Source organism: Rissa tridactyla, chromosome 8, assembly GCF_028500815.1.
Source record: "Rissa tridactyla isolate bRisTri1 chromosome 8, bRisTri1.patW.cur.20221130, whole genome shotgun sequence".
NCBI lineage: Eukaryota > Metazoa > Chordata > Aves > Charadriiformes > Laridae > Rissa > Rissa tridactyla.
The window spans coordinates 45885049-45899559 of NC_071473.1; the positions used below are offsets into that span (position 1 = coordinate 45885049).

General features: G+C 51.2%; 1 protein-coding gene across 1 annotated transcript; it reads left to right on the top strand.

Annotated features, from left to right (window-relative positions):
• The first annotated feature begins 3302 nt into the window (after positions 1-3302).
• On the top strand, positions 3303-12416 carry LOC128914207 (cytochrome P450 4B1-like). Its single transcript, XM_054212937.1, has 12 exons — positions 3303-3620; positions 4774-4915; positions 5621-5665; positions 6350-6477; positions 7358-7479; positions 7574-7725; positions 7932-8038; positions 8833-9023; positions 9294-9427; positions 9931-9995; positions 10718-10800; positions 11487-12416. Exons 1-12 carry the CDS (start codon positions 3435-3437, stop codon positions 11653-11655), a joined length of 1524 nt encoding a protein of 507 aa, XP_054068912.1. The 5' UTR covers positions 3303-3434; the 3' UTR covers positions 11656-12416.
• The last annotated feature ends 2095 nt before the right edge of the window (positions 12417-14511 follow it).

The window sequence follows — 14511 nt, forward strand, 5'->3', positions numbered from 1 at the left end:
TCTTTCAAGAGAAAGGTGTTTTTCTAGAGCGGTCTTCTACCACCAGCATGAAGAAGTAAAGAAAAGACCCCGTCTTCAGCCCAAACTTTAGCAAGCATCTTGCCGTGCATGGTAGGAGCTGGCTGTTATCCAGCTGCCTCTTGCACCCTGGGAATCTGCAGTGGCAGGTGTCTCAATGTCAGCGTTCTCATCCCATCTTACGTGGAAATGTCCAGGCTGCCAAGCCCAGGATGCAAACCCAGAAGTGAATGAGGACCTCTGGAAATATTGTCACTGCTGGAGTTGGAGGCCGCTGTTAGGAACTGCCACTTCCAATACATCATGTCTGAGCATTTGCAAAATATCTTATCACCACCTGAGAACTAGGTGATGATGCACATGACAGAGACCACGTACCACACTAGCTAACGTCAGCAAGGGGATCAATGGTCACCCAGAAAATCCACAGCCGAACTTCCAAGACAAGACACAAGCAGTGGGCTGCACAGTCAAACATCCCTCCAAGGCACGTGAAAGTGGAGCCACCTGAAGCCACCAGGTCCCTCTGTGAACCGTTCAGCTGCAAGGTTGAGCCTTTGTATGGCACTCAGCACCCTCTAGCTGCATGGCAGGGAGGACAAACCCTCTCCCTTGCAAGGACCCACAGGTGACATTGCGGTGGCTGTATTGGACAGAGGGTCAGGCTGAGCCTTCCTGCTCCGTGCACTAGCTTACCCACCCATGAAGAGAAAAAAATGCTGAACTGGGTCGCACATTCCAGCAACGGATCCAAAGTGAAACCGTCCCAAATGCCCTCAGATATGGGGGCATTTGGGACCTTTCTGTGAGCTCCTGAGAAGGGTTGAGATCTCGGAGAGGTTGCAAGCGAAGATTTCAGGTGAAAAGGGAGTTGCTTTAACAACGCCTTTTCTCGAGGAGTGGCGTGCACCACACCTGAAGCGTTCGTGCAGTCTGTTGACTTTTTTCTCTCCAAGAGCGCAGGATGAGTCCAGCTTTCGCAGCTGGGCACCTTCCCATGCTGTGCCCAAACCGTGACCTTCAGCCTGTTTGCAACGAGCAACACACCACAAGGGATGAGCAATACATCTACAACCCCTCGCAGCGGTTTGCAGCAGCCACACACTTTAAATCTCCCCAAGGCTGAAATATAAATGGTACCGCCTGTACCTAGGGCTTTGTCTTCACAATCATTAATTAACGACTAGGCCAAAAGCCAGCTGAGGGAAAAGTTACTCACTTCACTAACTTTCAGACATTTTTGTGGAGTCAGGTAATTCCCAGACATTGGGTTTTGTAACATTTTTTCCTATATTCTTTCTGTCTAAAAAGTTTAAATATTTTCACTGGGGCTGTGCAGATTCACTTCAGCCAGCGACCTCCATGTCTCTGTCGCTATAAAATGGACAGATCTGCACAACGAATACCAGATAAACAGTAGTTTTTTCAGTACTAGCAGAAAACATGGGTTACAATTGGCCGTGGCATAATTTAGACTAAAAACTAAAGGAAGGTGCCCAAGCATCAGGAGAGACGTGTTAAGTTGAGGAGAAACACCCACAAATTTCAGCAGCTCCTATGTAGTAGCCCATCAGACTACCAAGTTCAGCCGCTGATGACACATTTGATCTTCATAATATCCTGACATCCAAATGGGAAATGATTTCGACACGTCTGGGAATCCTCCTCTTTGCAATATGCCTGGAAGTCCTTCCAGCCCGATTCTCCGCAAACCCTGAAATTCTATCCAAGCCGTCCCAGGCTTCTGCACCTTCGGGATGTCAGCCCAGGTAACGGGCAGGATCTGCTCAGGGATTGCTAGAAGGGGTCCTACCTGGGGACCAACAGAGTACGGCGCTGGAGAGGTAAATGCTGTGATGCGGAGCTTTTTTTGGAGGGTAGTGAGGTGCTGGGTAGACAGGGGAAGGAGGACTCACCGGGACTGTAGAGGGAACGCGACCTTGCTGTAACACCTCCCTAACAGGGTAGAATAATAGAATCATAGAATTGCTGAGGTTGGAAGGGACCTTTAAGATCATCGAGTCCAACCTTTAACCTACCCTGACAAAAGCCACTTCTAAACCATGTCCCTAAGTGCCCCATCTACCCTTTTTTTAAACACCTCCAGGGATGGTGAATCCACCACCTCCCTGGGCAGCCTATTCCAATGTTTAATAACCCTTTCAGTGAAAAAATGTTTCCTAATATCCAATCTAAACCTCCCCTGACACAACTTGAACCCGTTTCCCCTCGTCCTATCACTTGTCACCAGGGAGAAGAGGTCAGCCCCCATCTCTCTACAACCTTGTTTCAGGTAGTTGTAGAGGGTGATAAGGTCTCCCCTCAGCCTCCTCTTCTCCAAGCTAAACAACCCCAGCTCCCTCAGTCATTCTTCATAAGGTTTGTCCTCCAGACCCCTCACCAGCTTTGTAGCCCTTCTCTGGACACGCTCCAACACCTCAATGTCCCTCTTGTAGCGAGGGGCCCAAAACTGAACGCAGTACTCGAGGTGGGGCCTCACCAGTGCCGAGTACAGGGGGATGATCACTTCCCTAGTCCGGCTCACCACAATATTCCTGATACAGGCTAGGATGCTGTCGGCCTTCTTGGCCACCTGGGCACACTGCTGGCTCATATTCAGCCGGCTGTCAACCAACACCCCCACGTCTCCCCAGGGTAGAGGTGCCCTCAATATTGCTGCAGCTCATTTTACTGCTCTGCTGCTCTCCCTCCCCTTGTCCTATCTGTTGACCATGGTAATTCTACTGGGCAGCAGTTTTGTCTCCTGGCTTGTCTACAGCAGAACCCCTTGGAGAACAGGACCACGGTCCCTTGTGTGCTGGTGGGGTTATGTCCATTCTCTTGATTATAGCCTGGTGGCGCTGTGTGGTGTTGCAGACGCTCAGAGCACTGCTTTTACAGATGAAGGTGGCTGGATCTGTCTATCCGGTGTGTCGGGCAAAGGTTCCTCACTTCATGCGGGCAGACGAACGGCTTCCAGACCTGAATTTGTCTGAGGACCTGCTAGAGCCTGAGCCTGGCTGCCTCTTACCTCCTCCCTCCTATAGCTTCATCCACCTGGGTATGGGTGACTTAGAACACTGCGCCCCGGCTGCTGGGGTATACGAGACTTCAAAGAAAGTAGCAAATGATGTCCGGGTTGTTTGTTAACAAGCCGCCTCTACCCACAGGCCGCTGGAAGCAGGTGAAAGGGTGAGGGGGAGCAGCAGGCCCTCGGGCTGCCGGCCAAGCTGACGCATTGTTTACCGGGATGTTGCTGCTGTTATAAATCGCTGCCAGCAGCGCTTCACCAGGCTCAGCTCCAGCAGAGCAGGAGGGAGAGGGTTTTTACCTGCACCCGGCTGCCCGTCAGGCCCAGGCGCGGGAGGAGCAGAAGAGGAGCAGGCGGGAAAAGGCATTCCGGACGCAGGGCCAGCATGGCGTCTCTGCTGGACAACATAGCCAGGCCTTCTGCTGTCGTTTTGCAGCTGTCTGTGGTCCTTGGTGTCATCTTCATAGTGCTGAAGGTGGCCCAGTTCTACCAGGAGAGGAAGAAGCTCATCAAAGCTCTGGAGGCATTCCCTGGTCCCCCGAAACACTGGCTCTATGGCCACAACCACCTGGTAAGGAGGGACCTGGGCTCAACCTGGGTGGGTTTGTCCTAACAAATGTGGAAGATATCAGTCATGATGTGGGGGGACACGTCTCCTGCTCCGGTTCCTTCCTACAGGAGTGCCAGGACTTTTGCAGGGCAGGCAGAAAGGGTGCCTGGATATGAGATGGGCATAATTCTGGTAGAAAACAAAGCCACATTGCTTGGGATCATGTGCTTAAACATGGAGTTAGGTGATTTCTGGGACTTCCATGCAGTTATTTAAATATGAAAGCTGGAGAGGGACTTTTTACAAGGGCATGTAGTGATAGAATGAGGGGTAATGGTTTCAAACTGAAAGAGGGTAGATTTAGATTAGATTTTAGGAAGAAATTTTTCACTGTGAGGGTGGTGAGGCACTGGGACAGGTTGCCCAGAGAAGCTGTGGATGCCCCATCCCTAGAAGTGTTCAAGGCCAGGCTGGATGGGGCTTTGAGAACCTGGTCTAGTGGGAGGTGTCCCTGCCCATGGCAGGGGGGTTGGAACTCGATGATCTTTAAGGTCCCTTCCAACCTAAGCCATTCTATGCTCCTATGATTCTATAAAATGTCTCTCTTCTGCATTAAACCTTCTACAAAGAGTCTCTCCCTGTACAGCCACCTAAGAAGACATGGCCACAAAAGCAGGGAATTTTATCGCAGGGATTTTCATCCTTCTATAGTGAAGATATTTTTGCTTTCATGTTGCATGCCCACCTTGCACTGCTGAATTTAGAGAACACATGTGTAACATCCCTGGCCCGTTCACTGGGCATCCTGGCATTGTCCATGCCAGCTGTAGCTCCCAGGTGCAACACAGAGCCACTCTGATGCCAGGCCGTCCTAACGTGGCTCGACTGCAGCCAGGCCCCAGCGAGGGACTCTCCATGGAGCTGCCTTGTGCTGCAGGGATGCAGTGGCTCGGGCAGCTTTGCCACCTGTGCACAGTCCCTTTGCCATGCCCAGCATCTCCTCCAACTGCAGCATGGAAAGCCCCCCATGGCAAGTCCACCCACTCTCCCCCCGTTTCCCAGGAGAGGACATCTTGCCTGTGCTTTCCATGAAAGGGCAAGTTTAGCCTCTTCACTCCCTGGCATGTCCCTCTTTTTCTGCCTGAATTCAGTCCCTGCTTAACTGTCTTTGCAGATAACTAGCGATAAAATGTTACATCAGGCGGTGTCATGGGGAGAAAAATACCCCTATGCCTTTCCCAGATGGTTTGGACCAGTCCTGCCTTCTCTAATAATCCACCATCCTGAATATGCCAAAAGCATCCTTGGCCGAACAGGTAAGTGTCTACATTTGGGTTTGGGAATTCATGTCCTTGACAATTCCCTACCGAGAAAATCATGGGGAACTTGCCTGGGGTCGTCCCCTCTGCCAGCTTCCTTCACAGCTATTGCAATGCCTCCTTTGCTCCCCTTCACAAACTCCCACCCCACCCCAGGTTTCATGAAGCACTTTGTATTCTCATGCAAAACAGTGACCACGTGCCTGTTCTTCCCAGTCCGCTGTCTCCACTATTATTGGTCTTACTGTCTTCTATGAATTCTACCACAGCAATATCTCTTTTTCACAGTAAAGGCAGTAATGTGGCTGAGCTGGCATGGCAATGGCTTTCAGAAGACATCTCAGGTCTTCTCCTCTGCTCCCTTCTGTGGAGCATCTTGCCTGTGAGTGATACATGAGCATCTCCAGTAACTCCCATCCATTGTTCTCATCTTTGAGATATGCCATGGTCATGTCTTTACCACACACATTTTTCAGTGTACTTTTTTCTGGTTTTCTCAAGTCCATTGAGGTTGTATTTGTAGAAGACCATTTTTAAACACTACTTCTAGTGTTAGAGTATTTTACATACTGAAATGAGACCAATTCTACCTAGTGAAGTAGAGAATAGACTCTAACTTCAATTTATCCTGAATTTTCATTTTTTTATTGTGTTGAATTCATTAGCTATTCATACTGGTTTGGTATCTATTTTGCTTTACAGATCCCAAGGCCAATATACCCTACGAATTCTTGGTTCCCTGGATTGGTAAGTCATTATCTTCCATTATACCTTTCAGCCACATTGCACATTTCAGCGGCTTCTCTCCTGTCTTCCTTTATTTTGCTTTCTTCCATTCTAAAACCAGAGCTTGCAAATGAGAGGGTTTGTTTGAGTGTGAGCATTAGTACCGGTGGCACCCACCTAGTCGTGGAGTGGAGCTCACCAGACGGCTTTGCCTTGGATCACACACCCGGGCCTTCACAAAGCAACCTTCAGTTGCTTTCAGGGTCAGAATGCTACCATGGATAACTGGGGTGAGACACACCAAGGACAGGAGGGCTTATGGCTTGCACACAGCTTTGAGGTAGTCCTCCAGGGTCCTGCTAACAACTGCCAGCGTGTGCTGCAAAAGGCACCCAAGTATTTCATTTTGGGCAGAAAAATCCATCTGAGAGAGCAAGTCCTGTGCCTCTGCCATCATGGGTTTTGTTTCAGGGTAGATTAGGTGTGCATAGCTGGTTGCAGTGAAGGACACATGGCCATGCTTCTCCTCCATCCAAAGAGCACTGCTGTGAACGGCCTCAGAGAGGCTGGAGAAAAGGCTCCACCACCAACTCTTCCTCCTTCCAGACCCTGCACCCTTTTGGCCTCTGCTTGGCCAAAAGCAGGGGTAAGGCTGTCAGAGCCGTGATCAGAGTCTGGAAGAGCTGATTGTGCCTTTGTCTTCAGGGAAGGGGCTGTTGATCTTGGATGGGCCCAAATGGTTCCAGCATCGGAAGATGCTCACCCCAGCCTTTCATTATGACGTGCTGAAATCTTATGTCTCCCTGATGTCAGAGTCGGTCAAAGTGATGTTGGTAAGAATCACCACTCTGGCTACTTTTGCCTTTCAGTTGTGCACCAGCAAAAACAATCAAGTCTGGGAATAACTGAGGGGAAGAGATGGGACTTAGATGGTTCCTAGAGTTTCATTGAACTCTTTGGGTAGTTTTGAAGGTCTGAAATTGCTCCCCTCGCCTTCCTCTGGCCACTCCACTTACTCTCTCTTTCATCTGCTTTCCAATAAAATCAACCACTGCTAGAATATCCTTTCCTAGCCCAGTAATGGTAAACCTGGAAAAAGAAATGCACAGAAGATTTTGTTTAGATTCACAGAATATATAGTGATCTAAGGCCTCTGCTTGCAGAAAAAAAAGTAATTAGCAGTGTGGATCTGGGAAGAGGGACAGGAAAATATTACCTGATAAGGGCTACGAAGATGATTAGGGGACTGGAACACCTCTCTGATGAAGAAAGGCTGAGGGATTTGGGTCTCCTCAGTCTGGAAAAAAGACGGCTGAGGGGAGACCTTATCAACACTTATAAATACTTAAAGGGTGGGTGTCAGGAGGATGGGGCCAGGCTCTTTTCAGTGGTGCCCAGCGACAGGACAAGAGGTAATGGGCACAGACTTGACCATAGGAAGTTCCACCTAAACATGAGGAGGAACTTCTTTACTTTGAGGGTGGCACAGCCCTGGCACAGGCTGCCCAGAGAGGTGGTGGAGTCTCCAACTCTGGAGACATTCAAAACCTGCCCGGATGCGTTCCTGTGTAACCTGCTCTGGTTGACCCCGCTCTGGCAGGGGGTTGGACTAGATGATCTCCAGAGGTCCCTTCCAACCCTACCATTCTGTGATTCTGTGATTCTGATTGTAGATGGTAGTCTGTCCCTCCTTACCCCTGTCTCCACCACTAGGATAAATGGGAGAGGTACACAGAGAGGAAATCAGTGGAGCTCTTTCAAGACGTCAGCTTGATGACGCTAGACAGCATCATGAAATGCGCCTTTAGTTATAATGCCAACTGTCAGACTCAGAGGTCAGTGCCTGAACTTTCAAATCCTGGGAAAGCAAGCGTTCCTGTTTCCCCACTCATGTTGCTAACACCAGCTTTAACCTTGGTCTCTTTACAGCAACTCAGACTATTATATCAGAGCTGTTTATGACCTGAGCTGCCTCTTGAGCAATAGAATCCAGACTTTTTCTTACAAGGATATCTTCTATGACTTGACTCGCAAAGGCCGAGAGTTTCGGGATGCCTGCAAGCTGGCCCATACCCACACAGGTATTTGTCCCCCTTTCTCCCCAGCCCGGTCTCCCAGCTGAACCTCTCCCCAGGTGGCGTCTGGAGCAGCTCGGAGAGGGTTGCAGCATGCACTGGCCAGAGGGTTACACATTAAACAGAGTCCAAGCCGCTGACCGAGCAGACAAGTACATGAGCTCTCTGGAGGGGTAGGACACATCTAACAGGTTGATCATTCATCTATGCAGATAAGGTAATAAATGAAAGAAAGATGTTGCTCTCCAATGAGAAGGAACTTGACAAGATCCAGAAGAAGAGACACCTGGATTTTCTGGATATTCTTCTTTGTACCAAGGTGAATGTTTCAAATAATTGTATCAAATGCCCAAGAACATATCTGCATCAGCAGGGAGCTCACCATGCCTGGCTGGAGTTGCTGGCAAACAGCTTCCCCACTCCAGATTTCCTACCTTGGGGAAGTGTGGGTTGAAAGGAAAGGAAAGGAAATACAAATGTGTGAGATGCAGTGATTGAACACAAATAGCTGGGACAGACTTTCATCTTCCTTGCTCATTTTCATTGAGCACATTAATAGTTTAAAATAAGCGAGCTGTCAAAAAACAGAGAAGAATGAGGTCTTTGGAAAGGTTATGGGGGCCCACCTTGGCTGTAGTCCTCTTAAGACATTTTGTTTCTTACCTTCTGTAGTTTTACCTTCACAGACATCCTCAGATACTCTGGACTCCGTTCAGGAAGGAGATACACTCTCTGCTCCTTCTGTCCTTCTGGAGCCACTGCTTTCTTTTGCGTCTCAATCCGAAACAAAAGCTGTCCAAACCAAACTCCTGAAAAATGTAACAGGGACCCTTGGTAGGGAAGGGATCAAATAGGGTGTCTTTCTGAAGGGCTGGCGTCTGGTATCCCACCGAAGCACAACTCCAGTTCTGTTGACTACAGACCTGGCAATCAGCAGGTCTGATGCTTCTCATATATGTTGGATATATTTTCTACTGGCTTACTTCCTAATGTACAAGATACAAGAGATGCCAAATCAGGCCTTTCTTCATCATCATCCAGGGTTATTTTTATACCCAAAGGAGCAAGTCCAGTCAATGTACACTTAAGGATTATATTCTCTCCTCTTGTTAGGATGAAAATGGAGTTGGGCTATCTGATGAGGACCTGCGTGCCGAGGTGGACACATTCATGTTTGAGGGTCACGACACCACGGCCAGCGGGATCTCCTGGCTCTTCTACTGCCTGTCATTACATCCAGAGTACCAGCAACGGTGCAGGGAAGAGATCCAAGGGATCTTGGGAGACCGAGATAGCATTGAGTGGTGAGCTAGGACTCCTTACTCCTTTACTTTGAACTCTTTTCTCTCATCCTGAGACGGAAATTTTATCCACCTTATACTGCATCTGCACTGGAGCATTCTGCTTTTCATGTAGCAATGCAGGCAGCAAAAGGAGAACTAGAAGGAGAAACCCCAACAGGAGATGGAAGACACAGTGGTCCAGCCCACCCAGTTACCCATTGCTGGTGTCCTCATTGCTGGTGTCCTCATTGCTGCCACTCAAACACAGCCTGACCCCTGGTTTGCTTTCAGGGACGATCTTGGGAAGATGACTTACACCACAATGTGTGTCAAAGAGAGCCTGCGCCTGTTCCCACCGGTTCCTGCTGTGTCCCGATACCTCTCTAAACCCATCACATTTTCCGATGGACGCAGCTTGCCAGCAGGTCTGTTGAGTTTGTTTATCCTTCATGCTGCTGGCCATGACAAGTGGTGCATCCGTACTAGAGCTGCTGTGCCAAGGGGCTGGTAGGGCTTCCAGACTCTCCTCTCTCCCCAAAGGGCTGTGAAGGGCCCCCACAGCTCACCATTACATCTCTACTGTAAGGGTGGCTGGAGAGTGTCCAAGGACACACTCCAGGGCACTGGGGTGCACTGAGGTGTTCACAGAACTCACAGAGTTCACAGGGACTTGCAGAGTGTTGATCCTGGCCAAGAGTAAAACTTCACCCACCGGTACCGGTACCAAAATGAGTCCCAGCCCTGAGGCCACTATTTCTTCCATGTGAGGGCTTCAGGAGGTGACCTGTCTGGACAGGCTGGGAATTTTCCATGCCACATCTCCTGCAACAGTGCCTGCAGAGCCCAGGGAGGGAGAGCATCCCACAAACACCTCTCCCGGGTCTTCATTCTGAGGTGTCATGAGCTTTTTCTCACTTTTCTTTTACAGGCTGCCAGGTTGGACTGAACATATTTGCTATTCACAGGAATCGGGATGTGTGGGAGGACCCTGAGGTATTTCACCTTTATAATAAGAAGGGGTAGATGATCTCTGAGCCCAGACATCCGCTCCCCTTGAACAAGGCAGCCTGTGCCTCCCTGCTGTGTTTGGGGTTTTTTTCCTCTCTTATTCCAACAGTCCATACCCAAATGTGAAATTCAATGAAGTTACCAAACAGTCCAAAGGCTTTGAATGTGACAAAAGTCCTGGGAAAGGGTGTTGAATAGTCTTCATGCACGGTGACACAAACACGGTCAGACTGTTTTCAGCTGCCACAGACAGACTTAGGTCCCAGCATGATATGAGAAGTACCGAGCCCTCCAGGCAGTGTGTGATTTGAAGCTGTATCTTAGAGGCTTCAAGGAAAAAAATAGCTGAGAAACCTAAAGGAGGGTGTGCAGTTGCCTCTCTCCAGTGGCTGTCTGGAAAGCCAGGATCAGGCATCTCTGGACTGGAGGGAATCTGGCCTGATCATTGCTGCCACAGATGAGAAAACACCTGGAGGCATCTTGGGTACTGTAGTGGGTGATCTGGATATCTCCAAGGGGAAGATCTGCGCAGCCACCAGCACCCTCTTCTCATCTACCCAGTGGCTTTGTAGACTGATGCCTGTCAGCTGTGGCCCCCCCAGGAAGGGCAGAGACCACATCCAGCCACACCTTGGGGACAGGGGAAGAACCTTGTCCTGCTCATCTCAGACCAAACGCTGACCAAATGGCCTTTGTTGCTCCCACAGATTTATGATCCCCTGAGGTTTTCTCCAGAGAACTCGGCACAGAGGCACTCCCACGCTTTCCTGCCTTTCTCTGCTGGATCCAGGTGGGAGACCCTTCATCCCTCTCCTTCCCTGTAGGCTATCTTGCATGGAGGACCTAGCTCAGAGCCAAGGTCCTGAAGCTAACCCTTCCTCAGTTCCCATGAACCAACTCAAGCAGGATTTCCATAACTGGATCTCCACCATGCACCATCAGCTCCAGAGCGTTTCCCACACCCCAAGCTCTGTGGTCACCGTAGGGTTTCACACAGTGGTTTTGTGGAGATGTTTACATTTTCTGTTGCCTGCATTGGGAATGTGGGCTCCCTTGTTTAGGGGTGAATACCCGGTGCACCTCAATGTCAAGCTGGGTCCAAGTCTCTGTGGTTACCGTACTGTATCAGCAGACAGATCCGGGATACTGAGGTCTCAGTAACTTGCAAGAGGACATACTCCACACAGGGCCAAAAATAACCTTTCTGAGGTGTCTGGGATCAATGCAGCACTTCCTAGTGAAGTGAGCCCCAGTTCTCTCAATCTTATATCTTTTTTCATGTTTATTAATAAAAAGCAGCCATAACCCACTGCAGAGGTGGATGCATTTTGGAGTGGCATCAGGAGATTGCTAGACAAGCTGCGGGGTCATCCTTGCAGCAGCTGGAGGTCCCCCAGCTTGTGTGTGGGCTGAGCCCAGCTTGGGGGCAGTCCGGGATGAAGGCAGCAACTGGAACATTTGTCATCGTCTCCCCAGGAACTGCATCGGGCAGCAGTTTGCCATGAACGAGATGAAGGTGGCTCTGGCCTTGACCCTGCTCCGCTTCGAGCTCTGCCCCGACCCGTCCAAGCCTCCCACACTGATACCACAGTTGGTCCTCAGGTCCAGCAACGGGATCCACCTGCATTTGAAGAAGATCCGCTGATCCCCTGGGGTACCACAACGGGGGGCAAGAACTTTCCCAAAGACTGCCCTCCACCCAGAGATTTAAGAGAGGGACACTGAACAGACCCACCATGGCCACCTTGGACCTCTCCCATATTAACACCCTCCGTTGCCGTCCAGGGGGGGCATGCAGATTCCCCCACGCCACACACACACAGAACCCAGCGAGTCCAGGTCCCCTCCTTGCATGGGGAAGGGCACTGCCAAGGGGGTTTCACAGCACAGCCATGGCTCAGATGGGCATCCTCTGCGGGCATCCTCTGTGTCCTGCACATCTCCTCACCTCCAACCCGCCCTCACACACTGCCTGGTGGGACTTCTGTCACCTGCCTGTCTGTTTGCACCGCCGCCATTTCCCGGCTTGGGCATGGCGATGAACAGTGTCGGTGTGGTTTGCACGGGTGTCGACAGCCTGGATGCTGCCCAAACATGCCGTCCCTTCCCTGCCTCCAGCCTGGGTGTGCCGGGGCAGGAGAGCTCCTCCCCGCAGCCGCACTGCATCCCCACGCACCACCCTCCGCATTATTCCCCTGTAATCCCCTCTGGGGCTGGCATCGTGCCTGCCATTACGGAGACAAAAGCCAGCGGGTTTTTCTTGCCCTGGAGTTGAACTTCCTTGAGCTGAGGGTGCTCAGGAGCCGTGACACCAGCTAACCTGGAGAAGGCACTCATCGCCCTCAGAATCATGTGTGATCGGTCCTGTCCTCCTCTCTGAAATGAGAATAAAGCCTTATGGAGATACTCCCCAAGCGTGGCTTCGGCTTCCTTTGCATTTGGGGGGTCAGGGGATACAGGAGGAGTCCTGGCAGCCCGGAGGCAAGGCTGTGCCCAAGGGTGCAGCCCTGCGAGTGTTTTCTCAAGCCACAAGGGCTGTTTCAGTGGGTTTGCCCCCCCCGTTGAGCCTGAGGAGCCTGCTTCCACCCCTCCCATGCCGTGGGTCACCAAGCCCTCACCTCTGCCTCCGGGAGTTTCCGTGGTAAGAAAACACTTGTAACGCTGTGGGGGTCAAACAAAATAAAACAGAAATCACCCACACACACACGCTCAAAAGGTGGCAGCCAGAACAAAATCAGCCTGCAAAACAAATTAAAAAAAAAAAGACCCAAGAGGGAGCATAAGTCTGCATCAAGCGCTTTTCTGCAGAGGCTGAGAACTGACTGCTCACTACATGAGTGAGCTGCCCAAGGCACGCAGGCGGGCACTGGCCCTGGCCCCGAGCTCGTTTCGAGGGTGCAGGGACCCACTGCAGACCTTCACCCCAGCTCCCAGGCCACGGGAGACCATCTGGGTGAGCTGCAGGTCTGGGGTGGGAAACGTATCACTAGGTGGCAGTGGGAGACGCAGAAAAACCCAAAGTCCTCCCTGGTCCCTGGCAAAACCCCTTGAGCTTGGCAGGGAGCGTGGCCAGGCCCAGCAAGGCAAAGGACGGGCCACATCCCTGGGGGTGCCTCCATCCCCATCCCGTCCCAACCCTCAGCCATCCAGGGCAGTGGAGCAGGCCCCGCTCTGTCACAGTCCCCAGCAGGATTACCCAAGGCACAGGGAATGCTGGTCACTGCGAGTGCCCAGGCACTCATCAGGCATCAGGGGAAACTGAGGCACAGAGAACTGCCATGGTACAGACAAGGCCGTTTGTCCAGCTCTCGCCTATGGCAATAATATCATCAGCCAAACCGTGTCCATCTGTCTGGGCAGATCAACTCTGCTTGTGGCCATACGAGGACAACCAAATCTGAGAAACTGCCCATCTGAATAGACCCCTGCAGCTCCCTGCTCCCTGTCTCTGCTGCTTGCTGCATCTTCAGTTTGAGAAACAAAGCTCCTCTAGGGCTGGATCCGGACGTTCGTTTCGGCTGTGTCGATACCGAACAGGGCAGGGATGCTGTGAATAACCAGCAAGGTGCAGTTTGCATTTATTTTGTAAGGCAGCTGCAGACTGAGTTCCTCTTCTCCCCACTCCCTCCCCTTCTCACCCCAGGAAGGTGCGGGGTGCAGGTTGTGTAGGTGCTGATGCCACCACCCTCGCACTGCTGGTGGACTCAGGCTGGTCTCCAGGGTCAGACTCCAGCTTCTCCACAGCTCCAGCACAGAGAGGCCGTTGGAGGGCAGCAGTTTGATGCAGTTTTTCATTACTGGCCCTATTTGTCAGACATTTCAGCCACCCGTCGGGGAACGTGCAAGCCACCTTGCGGCTCTGCTCATCCACCCTCAGCTTGTGGTCCCAGCAATCGCAGAATCATAGAATCATAGAATCATAGGGTTGGAAGGGACCTCTGGAGATCATCTAGTCCAACCCCCTGCCAGAGCAGGGTCAACCAGAGCAGGTTGCACAGGAACGCGTCCAGATGGGTTTTGAATGTCTCCAGAGATGGAGATTCCACCACCTCTCTGGGCAGCCTGTGCCAGGGCTGTGCCACCCTCAAAGTAAAGAAGTTCCTCCTCATGTTTAGGTGGAACTTCCTATGGTCAAGTCTGTGCCCATTACCTCTTGTCCTGTCGCTGGGCACCACTGAAAAGAGCCTGGCCCCATCCTCCTGACACCCACCCTTTAAGTATTTATAAGTGTTGATAAGGTCCCCCCTCATCCGTCTTTTTTCCAGACTGAAGAGACCCAAATCCCTCAGCCTTTCTTCATCAGAGAGGTGTTCCAGTCCCCTAATCATCTTCGTAGCCCTTTGCTGCACCCTCTGCAGCTGTTCCCTGTCCTTCTTGAACCAGGGAGCCCACAACTGGACACAGTACTTCAGGTGCGGCCTCACCAGGGCAGAATAGAGGGGGAGGATGACCTCCCTCGACCTGCTGGCCACACTCTTCTTGATGCACCCCAGGATGCCAT

Bases quoted from the DNA above. Each gene is read 5' to 3' on its own strand.
- LOC128914207 (XM_054212937.1), top strand. From the start codon at position 3,435: ATGGCGTCTCTGCTGGACAACATAGCCAGGCCTTCTGCTGTCGTTTTG. The intron at 4,916-5,620 runs GTAAGTGTCTAC...TTTGCTTTACAG, and splicing joins AAGCATCCTTGGCCGAACAG to ATCCCAAGGCCAATATACCC. The intron at 10,801-11,486 runs GTGGGAGACCCT...TCGTCTCCCCAG, and splicing joins CCTTTCTCTGCTGGATCCAG to GAACTGCATCGGGCAGCAGT.